The sequence below is a fragment of the Gouania willdenowi genome, chromosome 12 (genome assembly GCF_900634775.1).
Source record: "Gouania willdenowi chromosome 12, fGouWil2.1, whole genome shotgun sequence".
Lineage (NCBI taxonomy): Eukaryota > Metazoa > Chordata > Actinopteri > Blenniiformes > Gobiesocidae > Gouania > Gouania willdenowi.
This window is the reverse complement of record NC_041055.1, coordinates 7,674,329-7,694,492: the sequence shown is the minus strand read 5'-3', so window position 1 is coordinate 7,694,492 and position 20,164 is coordinate 7,674,329. Positions and strand designations below refer to the sequence as shown.

Here is a 20,164-nt window from a genome sequence, read left to right as displayed (position 1 = left end):
ACCAGGCATCTGTCAGGAGGAATAAATCTGACACTAGCTGCAGGGACAATATTATTCACAGTAACACTCAATGGGAAAGTCTTAGCAAGATCAGTGGTTCTTAAACCTTTCAGGCTGCGAACCCCAAAATAAAGGTCCAGAGATCGGGACCCCTACTGTAGCTGAAGGTGGGCCATCTATAATGGGGAATAAAGGGGAGAGATTTTTAAGAGTAAAATGATGGTCCATTGTTCTATGAATCTGTGATAACCACATTGATGTATTTATCTGAATAACATCCACTGTTATCCAGGAAGTTTATTATTATTTAGTACATAGTCATCTTAAATATGTAAATCCCTATTTTAATCAGAAATAAAAATGAGTTACCAAAAATGTGGTGAAATGGGATTCTAAAATAATGAAATATGGTGAAAAGAGGTTAAAAGTGACAATAATGGGTCAACATATGCAACATAAGGTGGGAAAAGTGGTGGAAAGGGTTTACACGTGCTAAAAATGTCTTGAAAGTAGGAAAAATCAACAGAAAAAGGCATTGAGATTTGATGATGAAGTGGCAAAAATGGGAGTAAAATATACAGCAAAAATGCATTAAAAAGGAGCACAAATAACGCAAGAAAAAGTGATGAAAATAGGAAAAAATATGGCAAGTTTTGTGTAGTTGTAGAAAAAGGGGAAAAATAAATAAATAAATAAAATTCTTAGTTTCTTGAAGGAATCTGATTACCTCCCAGTGTCTCACGACCCCAAATGGGGTCCTGACCACAAGGTTGAGAACCCCTGGGCAAGATAACAGCGGGCCAATTTACAGTTGTGAAAGACGCATACCTACGCACTCACAGAGATGAGCACATACTGTATGCAGCCAGTATGAGTCGGAGCGTGTGAAAAACAGCAGCCCCCTCCTCTCAGGGAGAACAGGAAGCCTGAGACAATACGGACGCTTCATGGCAGCTCCAACTGTTCCCCCCTCCCACTCCACCACCAGCAGCAGCAGCAGCCTATGGCCGCGCAGCGCAGCGCACCGCCACCCCAGCAGAGCCACAACATATCCGCTAGCCTGGGTATTTATAACTCGGGGAAGCAACATGAATTCCTGACTTTCCTCATGAGGTGTGATTACTGTAGTGCAGATGAAGGCCACAGTGTGTCAAAAAAGCAGGTTCTGTGACATTTTCCTTCATCTAAAATAAGGTGGAAAAGGAACCCGATAACGACAGCTTTTTAATGAATTTCCTGAAAGGCCTTTTTACGATCCAAGCTGTGACGTTTCTGCCACACAAAAATGGTGCTATTGTTTTCACGAGGGAAAGCAGGGGGGCTGAGAAAAAGTTCAAATGGATTGAATGTTGTAAGCAGGTGCAGAATAATTGTTTTTGTTGGTGGAGCAGCTTTAAAGAGTTGGCGCAACTTTTACAATCAGAAAAACAATCATTTTCCCCCCAAAACCTTGGATTGTAATGCATCTCGAACAGTGGAGCCACACTTTCTCTCTTGTTCTAGTTACAAGTAAGATCACATGGCTGGACACCATTTACCGAAACATAAAGAAATCAATCAATATCTGAAATGCAAAATGTATGTCACCTTAATTTTGTGGAAAAAACTGAAAAAAACCTTTATACGCAAGACAATTTAAGAAAAAAAAACCCTAAAAGCCAAATATATCAGTTGTCTGGTTGTTTAATCTGAGCGCCAAATTATCAAAATTCATGTCAGCATTTAGAATAAAACCAAAGGACTGACCAATCGCATTGTTGCTTTTTGTGTTTATTGCTGTCATTTAAAAAAAATCTTTTGTGTATTTTTTATTTTCCTATAGTGTTTTTGTAGCCATGATGTGTATTTTTGTCATATTTGTGTTTTTCACTCTCATTTCATGTATTTTTATCATGTCTTTCCTGTAATTTCTTTTGTCATTTTGTAAAATGTAAAACATACAAAAACATTCAAAACAACTACAAAAATACACAAAATTACAGAAAAACATTCAAAACAACAAAAATACACAAAATGACGGAAAAACATACAAAATGACAACAAATAGGGCTGTCACTTTAACGCTTTAATTGCCATTAATTAATTACAGAAAAAAATAAGGCTCTAAAAAAATAATTGCATTTTTTGCACCCCAAACAGCGGAGAACCTCTCATTCACGCGTTCCCGGTGTACCCATAAAACTGATGTCCCGGCTACAATTGTAGAACCTGAGGAGAAGTTTTTGAGCGCTTTAATTTTAGTTAAAATATACACACCAGATGGAAAACTAAAGCCCAGTTGTGTGCAAATTGTGCAAGAAAGAGTTTGTGGATCAGCGGAGCTCTTCCTCCTCCAGCGGAGCTTTTCCACCTCTATGCTAACTATGTAGCAGCTAGCACGGACAGCGGTCCTTCTATTCTTCTGTTCGGACGCTACACTAGACTGGCCAGTCCACACTGGACAAGATGACAGGGTTCAGAACCAAAATGAATCAATCCATGAGTGACAGTGGATAAATGATTGTAGTGGACAGTGGTAGAGGATGTGGGGATGCTACTACTACTAGAAGTAATTACTTGATGTTATTACACTACTTTATTTGGTGATGAACAATGTTATTTTTGATGTGCTAATTTACAGCACTGTGATTGATGGTTTTATTTATCATATATTATCTGAAGGAGAGAAAAGGCAACAAGTTCGGTGTTCATTCATTGTACTGATCATAAAAGTGTTCTTACTATTTATGATGTGCTAACTTATAGCACTACATATGGACCAGATGGTTTATTTCATAGGTATTTTCTATTATTCGTAGATTGACCAAAGTACACATCAATATTTCCCCTGATGGTCTAAACTAAAGGTGTCACCAGCCCTTGTGTCTAATCTCACATACAGAGGAATGAAATGGTTCAATTCTGTTAAAAACAAACAATAAATGACTTTATAAAGACACTTTGGTAAACGTCAATGTTTCGATCTGCCACAATAAAGTAATTTAAATGAAAATACCTCATGTTGAGGGCGATTCTCAGCAGATTTTAGGTGAGATTAAAAAAAAGATGAATTAATCACAGAGCATAATTCATAATTAATCTCACAATATTTTTAATCTATTGACAGCATTAAAAAAAAAATACACAAAATGACAAAAAAAAACCAAACAAAATGACAACAAAAATGCACAAATTGAAAGAAAACTTACAAAAAGTTTATTTCCTGTGTTAATTATTGTAAATGCTGAGATGAATGTTGACCATGTGACCTTGGATCACACAATCACACTTTTGTGACAAAAGTTGCCCATCTCCATCTTAAAGGAGTTTGTTCTTTTATGGTAAAGCCCAGGGTCAGAAAGCTCATCTTTAACTTCAGATTAAAGAAAGAATATTAAACTGTTGTTTTTCATTCTTTTTACTTTTCTAAGTGTTTCTTTTTCCTCTGTTAGGAGCAGCATTCAGGTTTGGATTAGTGAACCTCGAGTGAAGGCCTCATGTGCGTGCACACAACACTCTGGTGAATCACGCGTTGTTTTTCAGGAATAAACAAGGACGCCAATCCGCTAATTGAATTTATGTGCAGGGGAGCTTTCAATTTATCCTCTTCAAATGTTGATTAGAGCGCCGTCACAGGGAAAGGCTCACAAGATAACTTCAGGCGAGGATGAAAAGGGCAAAAAGAGGATGACTAACAAATTAAAGTAGGAGCAAGAATCCATCACCTCTGAGGAAAGAATCACATTGGCTCCATTAGGACCACGAGGGGCGAAGAAAGACGAAGAAGTGCAGGCGCTTTAACTGGCTTCTCTATAAACACATCGCTGCAAATATGTGGAAAATGTGGCAGGTCGACACAGCCACAGATGGACGTCAATAGTTTGTATTTAAAGTGGAATTATAGCTTTGTAAACATAAGTCCATTCCCAGGACAAAGGTCTGGATAGTTCAGACTTAACACCAGTACGATAATCCCTTCAGTATTCACTCACAAAGTCTGAGGATATGACACAGTTACACAAGCCCTCAGCCACCGCAATTTCATGTTGTGTCATGTGCAATATCACACAAAAAAACACTGATTGTTAACAATGAACTCTGATCAATTCATAAAAGCCTGTTAATATGTTTTTAATCATCATTCTGGTGTTTTTCTCCAGCAATTTGGTGTATTTTGTTGTCATTTGGTGTATCTGTGTGGACATTTTGTTTTAGTTTTCCTTTAGTGCGTTTATTAAGTTGATATGCATATTTTTGTCATTGTGATTTTTCTGCCATTTTGTGTATTTTTTGCTGTCATTTTGTTTTCCTTTGTTGTGTACTTGAAGTCATCATTTGTATTTTTGTTTGGCTTTTGTGTGTTTCAGTTATTTTGTGCATTTCCCTTGTCCTTTCTGTATTCTATGCAAGCCTTTTAGGGTATTTTTCTGTCAATTTTTATTTTGTTATTTTCTATGATTTTGTGTACTTTTGTTGTTTTCTGTTTTTCTGTCATTTTGTAATTTATTTGTTATCATTTTGGGTATTTTTGTTGTTTTTCCATCATTTTGTATTTTCTTGTTTTCATTTTGAATGTTTTTCTGTAACTGTGTATTTTTGTTGTCATTTTGTGTGTTTTTCTATCATTTCTTGTATTTTTATGGTTGTTTTGAATGATTTTCTGTAAATTTGTGATTTTTTGTTTTCATTTTGAATGATTTTCTGTAATTTTGTGTACTTTTTTTTGTCATTTTGTGTGTTTTTCTGTCATTTCTTGTATTTTTATTTTGTATGTTTTTCTGTAAATTTGTATTTTCTGTTTTTCATTTTGAATGTTTTTCTGTAATTTTGTGTATTTTTGTTGTCATTTTGTATGTTTTTCTACCATTTAGTGTAGTTTTGTTGGTGTTGACATTGGCAAAATATTTTTTATTTACAGATCAACTTGTTGTTGGAGATCTTTTTTTAATGTTTCCAACAATGTCACATTGATATTGATATTGACATTGATATTGTGACAGCATGACACGCAGCGTGAGCTACAGAAACATGAGAATGAGTCGAGATCATGTCACATCTCGCTCCCAGGACACAAAAACCACAATGAAAGTCAAAGAATGAATAAATGCGTAGCCTCAGGTTTGGTTAGATTATGTGATAAGGTGTTAGAGGTGCTTGTCATCAAGTGATTAGCGTGATTAGCATGTCTTTCTGCTTTTCCTGTTTACAGCAGCAATCATACAACACAAAGAATCCTTTTGCGTGTGCGTTACGAAGCCAGAAGTCACAATTATCGCTTCCTTTGATTTACTAATCGCTGTAAAAATGTGGAAAAATAGGACTGTGGAAAAAAATACTTTGCTAACCAAGCATTGCCATAGCACCAGCAGGTCTTTTCCAGCTAATCATTCATTTAACACTTTCCTTGTAACTGATTAGGAAGCCTCTAATATCAAGACGGGGGACCTCCAGGACCACACCTGCTTTAAACGGAGCCTAAACATGTCCACTTTTTATTTTCATTCATATTCTGGAGCGCTGGATTCATCTACAATCAATCAGATTAATAAAGCCAATTAATATCTTTTGGATGAGAAAATATCTCATACGTAATCAAATGTATACAGACGGTTATTAAAGCTTGGACGTTAAACAGTGTGGCAGCGTGAGCCACTTTCTACCTTGTGATTTCAGATTAATGCTTTAATGATCCGTCGCAGGACGTTTAATTTGGTAGAGAAGCAACATTCATTCATTTAGTTCCTCCAGGCAAAACCAGATATAAAATTAGAAAAGTACAAACCATAAAAACAATAAATGATGACGTCAAATAAGGTTCTGAGGTATAGGAAAGTGTTTTTTTTCAACTTTGTTGACATTGTTTTTGTTGTGTATGTCCTTTTGTGTTTCATTTTGCTGACATTTTGTTTGTTTTCATTGTTGTCGTGCATCTCCTTTTGTGTGCATTTGTGTTTTAGTTAGTTTTTGTTATAATTTGGCATGTTTTTAGAGCCATTTATGGTATTTTATAGTCCTTTTGTGTTTTTTTCTTGACATTGGATTTTTTTTAGAAGTTGTTTTGAGCGTTTTGTTGACATTTTGGAGTCCTTAAGCATATTGTTCTGTCATTATGTTACTTATGGTTAACATTTTGGTTTTCATGTCATTTTGTGTATTGTTTCCTCCTTATTTTACTTTTGGTTGACATTTTGTGTGTTTTTAGTGTCATTCTGTGTGTTTTTATGTCGTTTTGTTTATTTTTGTTGGCATTTGTCCATTGTTCTGTCATTATTTTACTTTAGTTTTACATTTTCTGTTTTTGAAGTTGTTTTGTGCATTTTTTTGTTGAGATGTTGTGGGATTTTTTTAATCATCATGTCGTTTTCTGCATTTTTGTTGACATTTTGTGTATTGTCCCATCAGTATTTTACTTTTGGTTAACCATTTGTGTGTTTTTATGTCATTTTGTGTATGTTTGTTGACATTTTGTGCATTGTTTTGTCATTATTTTACTTTTGGTTGACATTTTGTGTGTTTTTGGTGTTGTTTTGTGTGTTTTTATGTCGTTTGGTGTATTTTTGTTGAAATTTTGTGCTATTTTAAATCATTTTATGGATTTTTTGTTGTTTTGTGCGTTTTGTTGACATTTTGTAATTATTTGGACCTTTCATGTATTGTTCATTCTACTTTTGGTTGGTGTTTTTGGAGTCGTTTTGTGTCGTTTTGTTGACATTTTGTGAATTGTCTCATCATTATTTTACTTTTGGTTGACGATTTGTGTTTTTGTGAGTCGTTTTGTGTGTTTTTATGTCATTTTGTATATTTTTGTTGACATTTTGTGCCCCGTCATTATTATTGTTATTATTTTTTGGGTTGACATTTTGTGAGTTGTTTTATGTGTCTTTATGTTATTTTGTGTATTTTTTATGAGAATTTGTTTTATATTAATCATTTTGTGTATTTTCAGTTAACATTTTGTGCGTTTATGGAGTAATTTTGTGTCATCTCCAAAGAATTACTGCATAACTGGAGGAGGATGCAGTATCGGGGGAGGCTTTAGGAATAAACACTGTCAAATACCAAGATTTATAAAGGCTTAAATTGCTGTTTATGGAAGCAAGTGTGTAACACACACACGTCTTTGAGGGGGAAGCAGTGTGACAGGTAGAGGAAGCCAACTCTTTGGCAGCATTCTGTAGGAAAACAACATGGAAGAAACCCTGCAACTGTGCGTGTTTTCTTTCGTAAGTCTTATGATTGAAGTCTTTCACGGTGATCGTTTCATATATTTGTGTTGGTGGAACAAAAAAATAACTTTTTACAACGGGCTTTCATTCAAATCATTTCTCAACATGCACAACTTAAGTTAAGAATAAATCCTTTAAACTTTAAAGAAAGGATCTTTCCAAAAGTCAGTGAAAATGCTGTAATTTATGAGAGCTTTAGTTGATTGTAATCTAATCGTTTCAACAGCCTCTGGCTTGTTGGCTGTAAAGATACCCAAACAATCGTTGCCCTTGAAGACGTGCAGACAGAATAATGTAGCCTCCAAAAAGCTTGACTCGCTTTGCTATCGACTCTATCTACTTTTCTTATTCGAGCTGTTCACACGCACAAATTGGGATTTAACTGCTGACCTTAAACGGACAGTTTTAGTCCAGATTTTCCTCCAAATGCCAGATTATTTTATGTCTTTTATCCTGTGGTCTGAGGTGTGTTAAGAGTGAATTTGTCCTGATAACCTACTTTATCAAGCAGGAGAAAAAAAACTCTCATCAGATTTTGACCGTGAGGGAGATGTTTAATCATATTATTGTTGATTTAAAGTTTTTACTGCTGATTTTAATGTTTTTACTGATTTTTAAACTGTTTCCTGTTGCACTTTTTAATCATGTAAAGCACATTGAATTGCCTTGTATATGTACAAATACATTTGTCTTGCCTTAGACCAGGGGTGTCAAACTCATTTTAGTTCTAGTTCAGGGGTCAAATACAAACCAGTTTGAGCTCAAGTGAGCTGCAAATTTTAAATGGGGATAAAAAGAGCTAATTCAACAAAATATGCCCTAGTTGACACTTCCATGTATGAATTATGGGAGCAACGATTAGTTGACATTGTTGACAAAAATCGATAACAGAATTAGTCACCGACAACAATTGTCTGTGACGTCATCACCGTCTTCTCCTAAATTTCCCAAATTTAGGGAATTTGTGGAAATTATGAGAACATTCTCTGAGGAACATTTGCAAGATTTTTGAGATTTTGACATTAAAAATGATGTAAGAACTGGAAAACTGCAAATACTGTAGAGTTTAAATGCACTTTTTTTGTATTTGGAGGGGCTGAGACATCTACAACTAAATTAGTTTTTTATTAACATTTTTCATGTTTTTCTATCATTTTTACTTTCTTGAGAGCTGAATTTGATGCTCTAAAGTAGTGGTTCTCAAACTTTTTTCACTCAAGTTCTGGCTCTGAAAAAATACATTTAGAGCATAATGATGGAATGAATGAGTGATGATACACATTTTAAAGAATCTCATTTGCTTTAAATAAGTGAATGAAACAGTATTTAGATTTATTTCTATCAATTTTTATCATTTAAAGTCATTCCATGCATGGTGTGGAACCAAGACTTATCCTTGTATTTTCAGTTTATGTTCTAATGAAGTTCATTTCTATCATCATTTTGTGTGTTTTTGGTGTCATTTTGTGAATTTTGTTTGTTCTTTTTATTATTCAATATATTTTTCTCTTATTTTGTGTGTTGTTGTCGTTTGTGTGTGTTGCTGGTAATATTTAAATTATTCTGTGTTTGTGGCGTCCTTAGGTTGTTTCTTATGCCGTTTCTCTGTTATTTTTGTCTATTTTGTAGTGATCTTGTGTATTTTTCTCTCATTTGTTGTTGTTTTGTGTGTTGCTGGTAATAGTAAGTATTTTTCTCTTTGTCTCTTTTTGTGTCATTTTGTTGTCATTTGTCTGTTCTTTTAATTATTCACTTATTTTGTGAGTTTTTGTTGTCGTTTTGTGAGTAATATTTAAGCGTGATTACCATTTTTAACGACATTTTTAATGCTTTCATTTGTTAATTTTCTCTCTTTCACTCTCTCTTTCTCAAGTACCCCCTGCAGTGCCATCGCGTACCCCTAGGGGTACACATACCCCAATTTGAGAAACACTACTCTAAAGAGCCAGATTTGGCCCCCGGGCCTTGAGTTTGACACATGTGCCGGCTTAGACAATCCTGGTGTGTGTTACTGTATCCTGCTTTAGTGTGGAATACATGTCATGGGTAAGAAATGTTAATAATCTGTGATATTTTAAAGTCAGATATGAGGTGGGACAGACGCAGTAGAGGAATCAGCAGGGAATGTAATCAAATCTGGCCGTTAACTCGACTCCAATAAACATAGCCGAGCTATCGGTGAAAGAATACACTTCAAAGAAATATGTAGCAGTGCCAGTTAGTAAATTACAGACTGTGAAACACTGAACAATGAAGTGGGTGTTCTCATTCAGTTAATATTGATAGAGTAAATTAACCCTAATTACTGTGTGTGTGTGTGTGTGTGTGTGTGTGCGTGCGTGCGTTGTGACTTGCCCACGTTGGTATGCATTACGTGACTCGCTGCCATCTGAACAGGTGGCACACCTTCAGTGAGTCAGCAACAACAACAACAGGCTGCTGTGGAGCCATTAACCCATGTCACTAATAAAACCTCTGCATGCGCCGTGTGACATCCGTAGCTGGGTTTCCATGACAGTTTTCACTAAATAAAAGCAATATTTCTAAAGTTTTGACAAAGTATTTTGGGCTTTAAACATTGAAGGTTGTTTTAGAGCCTCGCAACTCCTGTGAAATCTCATCCTGTGAGACTTCGCTGCAGGAAAACGCACGCTCAAAACCTCCTTATAACACCCTGTATTAGGGCTGGGCAAAAAAAAAATCGATTTAATCGATTAAAAGCGATTTTTATTTTGCAAATACGAGAGCCAGCCCCCACTTTGTTTACATGTGTTTACCCTTTGAGAAGGCTATATGTGTGCTACAGACATGTTTAATCTTTTATTTGCACTATGCGGAAATGCTAAGGGAAGAGCTTATTATTTTTTTAATTGTAATGTTATATGTTGTAAAATATGTAGTTATCTGATTTCTTAATCAGAAAATTTAAGCTACTGTGAAGTTGTTGTTGCACTTTTGCTCAAACCTGGGTTAAAGCTTGAAATAGTTGAATGACAGAGCCTCATTTACTTTTGATTTTGGGATTGTTTCATGCATTTTAACTTTTGAGGACAATCAGCAATAAAGTTTTGACAATATATCTGATGTCTGCAGTCATTTTTAAGTGCATTACAAAAAAAAAAAAGAATCGCATCTCGAGATTTTTTTAGGCAAATTCACCTAGCCCTACCCTGTATTCCTTTATTTCACATCTAATGTGGCAGTAATAATTTTTAAGTATAATGCTAAGAAATGTCTCACGTACCTCGCCATGTTATCTTGGAGAGAAGTGGTCATGTGACCAGGTACATCATGTCCTGTGACGTGTAATTGCGAAAAACGTGTTTCCATTGCACTTTTGAGATACATTTTAATATCGAAACGTCTAGAAATACCTACCCATGAAAGCGTAAATACTTTTTTGCAAAATTCAGGTGTTTCTAGGGCTGGGCGATATGGACCAAAACTCATATCTCGATCATTTTTTTCTTAAAATGGTGATATATGATATAAATCTCCATAATTTTAATTCAAATGAAGTCTTAACAGAAAGTATCATTTCTGATGCAAAATGCCACACAGGCACATTTATTAACAAACAGCTTCCCAAGGGTAATGGAAACACAGCTCATGATCCACCACCAAACGGCCCGATATTGATTCACAAAATCCTAAAATTGATTCCCTAGCGCGTGTAATGCAGTGCTATAGAATCTATGTTTAATACTGCACCAAGTTTAGAGTTAGTTTCTACTATGTACAACATTAGATCTCTGAGAATCTCATCCATATTTAAGTAAAATTAGCACTTCTGAAATAACCTAAATCAAATCAAAAACGGAACTGAATCGTGAATGGATTTGGGAAATGCGAGTCGATACCCAGCTCTACCCACCACCTGCTCTCTGACACTGCGTGGGTTGCACACTGTTGCATCATTTACTGTCCCTTTAATAGTACTCTGGTTACAGCGTGAGCAACTCGTTGATCTGTCCGTTTTGTCCCTCGTGTCCCTTTCCTCGGACTCAACTTTGTCCCAGATGTCTGTCTGTCTGTCCCCCCAACCCATGCCCGTTGTCCACAGAGACAGAGCCGACCATTTCCTGTGTGAACCCACACCCAGACGAGGAGTGTGCGCTCTCAGATAACCATCTTGTGTACATTTGCAAGGGCATGACAATTCCTTCCAAGTAAATTGATGCCACGAATATCTGCGTATCTGTGTATTCAAGACAGGAAGTTTACTGGACCGCCAGGCACGTACACTTGGGCCATTGGATGTGTGTGTGTGTGTGATGGGGGTAGGGGTGTCTGAGGGGGATTAGGGAGAAGTGGAAAGGAGGTGGTGTTGGGGAAGGGTTGGGAGGGGGGGTAAAATTTCCTCATAGTCCCTTAGCAACAAGGGCCTGCTGGCCTGGCCTCCAGAATGTACTGTGGTTTACAAAAGAGATAAACATTGACTTTGCCACCCGGTGAAGCAAATCTGATTTCAGTCATGGAACATTTGCGTGACTTAAAACGCAGATCAGACACTGGAGGAAAACAAACCCTTCAGCTCCCAGCCCATCAGAGGACGATAGTCTAAACAGGAACATTCATAAAGCGAGGGATCCTCAGAGGACCGAAGTTATCTAGCAAAGCTTAAATCACTCTCCGATACAAAGAGACCCAACGTCTTCCACTAGGTCTGAATGTGGCTTTAGCAATATCTCAAACACGTTCTGAAGCCCGGCATTTTTATGTGAGCATCCAGCGTTTGCACTTTGAGGATTTAGTTGGGGGGAAAAAAAACGCTGAAGTGAAGGAATGAAAAGACGCCTCTGTGAGAGTCGGAGTGGAATAAACTTAGATGGAAAAAAAAAAAGTAGACGGAGTGAGAGGCTTACACTGCTTGAATTGACTAACTGTCTAGGACAGACATGGGCAACATGTGGCCCTCTGCCTCATTTTATTCATCTAAAAAGTAAAACACATGAAATAACACCAAAAATACACAGAATTACTCTAGACATACAAAATGAGTCCAAAAACACACAAAACAAGAGAGAAATACACAAATTGACTCCAAAAACACCACAAAATTATAAGACAAGTATAAAAAATGACTCCAGACATGCAAAAGGACTCCAAAAATACACAATATGGCTCAAACACATAAATCAGAACAAAATTACTCCAAAAACAGAAAAAGATAGAAAATGAACCCCAAAACACAGAAAATCACAATGAAACCACACAAATTTACAAGAAAAATTAAAAAATGACTCCAGACATACAAAATTACTTCAAAAACATACAAAATGAGAGAAAGACACAAATTGACTCCAATAACACAGAAAAAGATACAAAATGAATCCCAAAACACATAAAATCACAACAAAATTGCAAGAAATATACAGAAATGACTCCAAAAACACAAAAAATGGGAGAAAAATACCCAATATGGCTCCAAAACACACAAACCAGAATGAATGAATCTAAAACCACACAAAAAGACAAGAGAAACACTACTCTAAAGAGCCAGATTTGGCCCCCCGGCCAATGACTCCACAAAACAATCAAAATGCCAACAAAATGACACAAAAGGACCAATTGTTCTTTGCTGTATTAATGCTCAGATTGGTGATTATTCTAAATGCTGACATGAATGTTGATAATGTGGCCCTCAGATCACAAGACAATCACATTTTTGTGGCCCCCTGCTGTGAGAACAGTTGCTTATGTCTGCTTGAGGTGAATTGCTGGAGATTCTTTTGAGATCAAACCGATTAAAAGCTCTGGACTTGTTCCCACGAGTTGATCAAAGGCAGCTGTGGTGTCAAACTCAGTTATTCACATTTCAAATAAAATAATCTAATTTTTTCATTAATTTTGGGGCAAAGATCTATGTAAAATAACAATTACCCTGTAATACTCTGTTTAAGTGACCGACCCATGCTTTCCCTGCCATTTGCACTTGATAATGCTACGTGAAAGACACATGTTTGAACAGTTATGCCCACATGATGTCCAACACAGATGGTGCGCCATAATGTAGGGCCGCTGGTGGTAAATGATACAGCACATGGATGGATGGATAGAAGAAGGCACAAAAGCCCTGAAACTAGAACCAGCAACCACATGAATAGTTCACATAAGTAAATATATCATCTGCAGGAATTAACACCACCTCCTCAACAACAAACAACAAACAACACAACTCTGGCTTCCTGTGTGTGTTCATGTGTGTGTGTAAGTGCGCACTTGTGGAACGTTTGATGTCATGATTTAACAATGCCGGTTGTGTTTTATCCAGTTTAAAAAAATTCAAAACAAAAAAAAAAAAAAAAAAAGACCCAAGACATACAAAATGACTCCAAAAAACAAAAACGACAAAAAAGTACTTGGTGTGTCCCGATCCGATCACAGCCAGAAAACGAATATCGGATTTTATTGGACGGCATCTAAAATCTCCAATATATATTATATTTATTCAATTGTAGAATACTGTAGATATTATGTTGAAGGTTAAAATGTATGTAACCAATTGGTTAATAATAAATGGGTCAGTTTTTCTCATACCTACTTGTTGCTGACTATTGTTCTCTGTTTGAGTGACATCACTTGATCAAGCCTTTTCTAACATTCCACACTACAAAATATGTATGATTCGTGCTGACATCGCATCGTATTGAAATCGGTATCGGTCAATACGAAAGGCTGCAATATTGGCGTCGTATCGGAAGTGAAAAAGTTGTATCGGGACATCCCTATACAGTACACAATATGGCTCCAAAACACATAAACCAGAACAAATTTACTCCAAAAAAAAAAAAAAAAAAAATACAAAATGAATCCAAAAGCACATAAAATAAAAGCAAAATCACACAAACTTACTCCAGACATAGAAAAACACACAAGAGAATAATACATAAATTAACTCCAAAAATAGAAAAAAAAAAGATACAAAAATACAGAAAATCATAACAAAAGCACACAAAACTATAAGAAAATTACTCCAGAAATACAAAATGACTCAAAAAACACATTAAAGGAAAACAAAATGACTTCAAAATAAGAGAAAACGCACATGAACAGTTCACATAAGTAAATATATCATCTGCAGGAATAAACACCACCAACAACACAAGTTTGACTTTGTGTGTGTGTGTGTGTGTGTGTGTGTGTGTGTGTGTGTGTGTGTGTGTGTGTGTGTGTGTGTGTGTTATGATTTAACAGCTGTGGTTGTGTTTCACCTCACTTAAAAGTGACAAAGTTTGTGTAGAAGTATCAAGTGTCAAATTGTTACATTGATTCACACATTTTAAGTACAGGTTTGCTACAAAAACTCAACAAATATACGCATGAACAGATGAAAAGTCCGTGATTTAAACAGAACATTAGTCCCAGAAGACATTTTAATTGCGTTTACTTACACAAACCGTCCCGAAGTTCATCTTTGGGAAGTTCACGATGTGCGACAAATCCCGGAGACTTGAACTTCGCGATGCGAGCCAACAGCTTTAAGTCTTTTTCAAAACACACGCATGTACACTTAACAGGTCAAATGACCTCATAAGTCCGACTTCAACACCTAAAGCTTGTCCGCAGTTTTTTTAGGGAGTTTTTTGTCCGTTTTTGGGTCCAGATTTCCGGCGTTTTTCTCCAGCAGTGGCGACAGAGCCCCCGCACGAGCGACACTGAGCACTCTTCCCTGCCTGGAGTGTGACGAGTGACGTCACAAGTCTCACAAACCAATCACAGCGCTTTGATTTTAATACGAGTGAATAAGTCTTTTCATTATGCACGTTTTTAACACAAGCTGCCTGCACACTTTCTTTTCTTTCAAAATAGTTGATTTTATTTGTTTTATTTTATTTACAGCATTTCTGTCTCACATTCCCTTGGCCTGATGTGTCCATCTGCTCATTTACTGAAGGGGAACTAACTCCAGTCACATGAACCAGCCCATGTAATGTGTAACCTGCTAGTAATAACAACAAGCTAATGTACAACACATTGAAGCAACAGTGAGTAAATCATCTAATAAAGACACCCAGTTAAAAAAAATAAAATAAAACAACACCACACATCATGAAAACAATTATAATGTACACCCTGTTTATAGTGATTTTATCCTGATACAGCATTAGATGCCTAAACATTTGTTGCTCATTGAAGAATTGGCTCAACTAGATCTCTGGAGGTGTGCTGTGGTATCTGGCCCCAAACAGTGCATATTTTTTTAAGAATTCCTGTCAGCAATAATCAACAATCTGTGCAAGAATACAGCAAATAACAATGGTGTTTGTGTTCACTCCCCATCATTTTAGTGTAGTTTAGTTTTGAGGTTGTTTTGTGTGTTTTTGGAGTCATTTTGTGAGTTTTGTCGCTGTTTGTAGCATTTTTTTGAAGACATTTTGTGTGCTTTGGGAGGTGCCATGTGTGTTTTTGTTGCCCTTTTACATGTTTTTGAGTCATTTTGTGTGATTTTGTTGCTGTTTAATGTGTTTTTAGAGTCATTTTGTTAGTATATGTTGTCTGTTTTGCATTTGTTGTTGCTTTTTTGGCCCTATGGTACAAATCTAGATAATTACATCCTGGATTAATCTCCGTTAGCTGGCTTTGACTAACCAAACATTCACTGTGTGATTTTGTTACAGTCAGTCAGCTTGTATCTGTTGTTCGTTTTGTATTTGTTGTTGCTTTGTGTGTTTTTGTAGTCATTTTGTCCATTGTTTTTGGAGTTTCATATTTCTTTCAACTTCTTAAAGTAAAATTTTTGGAGAATTTGTTTTGGGGGCAGTACAAAATCAACCTGAGGGACGCAAGTGGCCCACGGCCCACCCATTGCCCATCTCTGGTATACAGTACATTAATGAAAACATTAGGTTGAATGTTGACTGAACATCACTGTACAATACACACACCATGAACACATAATTTAGAGACTTTCAACATTTCAACACTTTTGGACCATGAAGAGAAACCTGCAGTGCAGGAAGAACATGCAAACCCATACCTGTCAAGTTTTGGATTTGAAAAAAAGGGAAATTTTCTGGTGCCCACAACCAGCCGTCCCACCACCCCAACCAAGCTCCAGTATTCCTTATATTTTAAGATAGGTGTACAAGAAATCTAAAATACCCACTTGTCAACCATTTACTACAATGATGTGATTAGAATCTGGTAGGTCGACCTTTATTAACATTGAAATGCTGAGAACATTCCTACTAGGGCTGGGCGATATGGACCAAAACTCATATCTCAATATATTTTCTCAAAATGGTGATATACAATATAAATCTAGATAATTTTATCAAATAAAGTCTGACCAGAAAGACAATTCTGGGTTAAATTTGCTGATGCAAAATGTCACACAGGGACATTTATTCATAAACAGCTGATCAATATGTGCACTCATTAATCATCTGAGCTTTACATGTTGTTCTGAGAAGTAAAAGCAGCAACTCCTAAAACTAGTATTTTGTTTCATATGACATATGAAATATTATAGTTTTCTATATCGCCAAATTAGAAAACTCAATACATCTTGAATCTCGATATATCGCCCAGCCCTAATTCCTAAATTATAAAACAGCCTAAATAAAAACATAAATGTGTATATGAAGCACATGTGTTTATTTAATATACTTACAGTTTATATACAAGCCAACACGTTGCATATTTACTGTTAATTTCACGTAGCTTGTCTTTAAGTTAGACATTAACATTTTATTTTATTACAAATTTTTTTATAATTTCTCATTCTCACTCATATGGTTCTCTGGTATTCACTAATAACTTATTAAAGACATTTGTTACAGACTTTACATCCTTTAACACTTTTTAAATCAGTGTATATTTGTGGAGCTTGTGATTGGCGGATTTTTCATGGTGACGTACGTGGTTCCTTCCACTGTAATAGACGTTAAAATCTCAGTTATTAATCTAACAGAACGTGTAACTGTGTCCCATCCTGCTGCTCTTTAGGAAGATAAACTCTCTGTCACATTTTACAAGGTATTTACACCATTTCTTTGTTTTTTTTCACCAGAACGTTTTCATTCATCATCTCTGTTCTGAGTTGTTTTCCGGGTTTGTTGCCGCTGTCGGCACTAATCTCGCAAGAACTGCCACTCAGGCCATTTCAGGTGGCAGTTCTCGCGAGGCTAGTGACGGCGTTCAGTTTAGTAAGGCGTCTTTTTATTATGATTACATTAAAATACGGGATATTTACGGGAAAATAATAAGACGGGAAGATGGCGGGAACTAGGGGTAAAATACGGGAGTTTCCCGGCCAAAACGGGATACTTGACAGGTATGTGCAAACACCACACAACTCATTGTTGAGTTGAACCCCTGTCCTTCTTGCTTTAAGGGGGCTGTGCTATCGTACATATTTAGGAATACTTTAATAATTAAGAAATGAACACTAATTTTCTCTCTTCATAATAAAAGGTCGAATCGGTGAATTTAATTACCAAATGATTTCAAGTGAAAGGTTAATAAATTTAGTGCCGATTACATAAAAAAGCTACATCGGTGACTTCTCACGTGGACAGACATGTACATACAGTGTTAGCTCTTTCATGTTAATGGATGAGCATTCAGATCAAGCAGACTTTAAAAGAGGAACATTTTGTAACTCTTCTTGTAACTTATTTTATAGTTTCCACTCTAACAAAGAAGGGAAATGAACAACTGTGTGTATACTCTTTGGCAGCCCAGCAGTTTACACATCAGAGTCAACTGCTATTTAATGTCACCAAAACATTATCCCGCAATTTAGGCAAATAATGAACATCCTCCAAAATCTGGTTCCTGCTGACAAAATCTTATCCAAAGTGGTTCACAGAGTGAGCGGAGGGAGGAGCACAGAAACCTCCATTAGCCCAAACCCCGCCTCATTGAGAACGCAAACAAACACACATACACTACAGACTAAAGCACTGCAGAGAGAGTATAAATAAGTCCGCTGCCCAGTCAGACAGTTGACTGACGAAAGACGGATTGGGCAACATCTTTACCCACACATTGAATATGTCTGGAAACAGTCTCACTTCTCATTTGCATCAGTGTGTAATGCTTGAGCTAATAATAGTGTTTAAATACAGCACGATGACTTAACAAAAGTGGGAAACCCAAGCTAGCAACGACTGCTGCTGAACCACAAACCCGCATTTCATCCACTACTGACACCAGTGTGACCCCAAAAACACTGCCTTTTTACAGATTAAAAGTTAACAATTGATGGCATATGTTAAAATTGTGGCTTCCACTGAAACACCCGAATACAGCCGAAAACGGAGTGATCCTATATCACGGTGAACACGTTAAACAAAGCAAAACAAAAACACTTCTGACAGACTCTTTTTCCCTTCAAGGTGATCTGTGCGTTCTTCTAGAGCAGCGTTTCTCACACTTTTCAGCCCACGACCCACAAAATATAGGTGCCAGAGGACCAGGAACCCCCACTGTACCTGAAGGTGGTTGAGCACAGACAGTAGTCCTCTTAAAAATGTAAATCCTTGATTTAATCAGAAATAAAATGGGTTAAAAGTGACCAAAAATGGTGGAAAAGGTGGTGAAATGAGATTTGAAAAACCACAGAAATTGGTTAAAAGTTGCAAATTAGAGTGGGCAAAAACCAACAGAAAAAGTGGTAAAAAGGGTTCAAGGTGTCAATATTGGCTTAAAAGTGGCAGATAAAAAACGAAACATTTGTTTAAACTGAAAAGTAATGGGCATGACAAATTGTGAATGTGGTTAAATTGACAAAAATACGCATGTGATATGGTCAAAAAGGGTTGAAAGTGACAAAAATGTATCAAAATATGGGACATTAAGTTGGAAAAGTGGTGGAAAGGGTTCATAAGTGCTGAAAATGTCTTGAAAGTGGAAAAAAAATGCAGAAAACTGATTGAAATTTGATGGAGAAGTGGCAGAAATGGGAGTAATGTAGCAAAGGCATTAAAAGAAGCAAAAATATGTCACGGAAAAAGTGACTGAAATAGGTTAAAATATGGTGAGATTGGTGTAGTTGCAGAAAAAGCATAAAAATAAGCAAAAGTGGGCTCAAACTTTTTTGAAAACATTCTTAGTTTCTTGAAGGCATCTAGCGACCACCTTCAGTGTCTCCTTACCCTAAGAACTCCAAATCCCACAATGCAATGCACAAAACCTTTTCCAAACTTCAAGTCACATGACCATTTATCAAAAACCCGTCATTAACAACCTTTCCAGCTGCAATTTCTACCTTCCACATTTGTCTTGTGAGTAAATCCCTATCAGAGGATTTATTAGAACAACTTTTAAAAGACATATTGATACCTTTTAAAAAACCTGATATGTGAATATAAGCAGCTTTAAATACAAAGTGAGAACTTTGACAGGATAACTTTTACCAATTAGAGGGAAACATGTTTTACCCATAAAATTATCCTAGGAGAAGTAATCACCAATTTAAGATTACATCAGGGATCCTAACCTAATAATGTCATCTGTTACAATTTTGTTGGTATTTTTCCTAAATTAATTTTCTGTGTATTATTTATCAATCTGTCAATACTGTCAATACCTCACAATGTTTTGCTACTGCATGAGATATGTGTTTGGTATTTAAATATTATTTATTACAAAAATAATCAGTAATGAAAGGTGTTTTCTTCTTATTTCAGTTACTTAAAGCTAGGGTAGGCGATTTTCTCCAGATACACTTTTTAAGTTTTTCTTTGAAATTGTCTTTATGTCCTGACAGAAATTAAGATCTTAGTTGCTCTGAAAAAGGAGCAAAGAAAATATGTAAACTGTAGCAGATGTAAACCTGTAAAAACTTTGACCAATGGAAATAGAGGCGAAGCTGTCGGGGAAGCTTCATTCATCATCATACATTAATCATACCAGCTTTTGAAAATCGCCTACCCTAGTTTTAAAGGCAAGGCAAATTTATTTGTATTTCATACACAAGGCACTTTACATGATAAAACATTCAATTTTTT

General features: G+C 36.2%; 1 protein-coding gene across 2 annotated transcripts in view; it reads right to left on the bottom strand.

Moving 5' to 3' along the window:
- Positions 1 to 14,873, bottom strand: part of tnfrsfa (tumor necrosis factor receptor superfamily, member a) — a 46,458-nt gene extending 31,585 nt beyond the window's left edge. For both annotated transcript variants that reach the window (XM_028463265.1, XM_028463266.1), the window contains exon 1: positions 14,600 to 14,873. In XM_028463265.1, coding sequence (XP_028319066.1) covers positions 14,600 to 14,620 — 21 coding nt within the window. In that variant the 5' untranslated portion in view covers positions 14,621 to 14,873. The remainder of the gene's footprint in view (positions 1 to 14,599) is intronic.
- Positions 14,874 to 20,164: the final 5,291 nt, after the last annotated feature.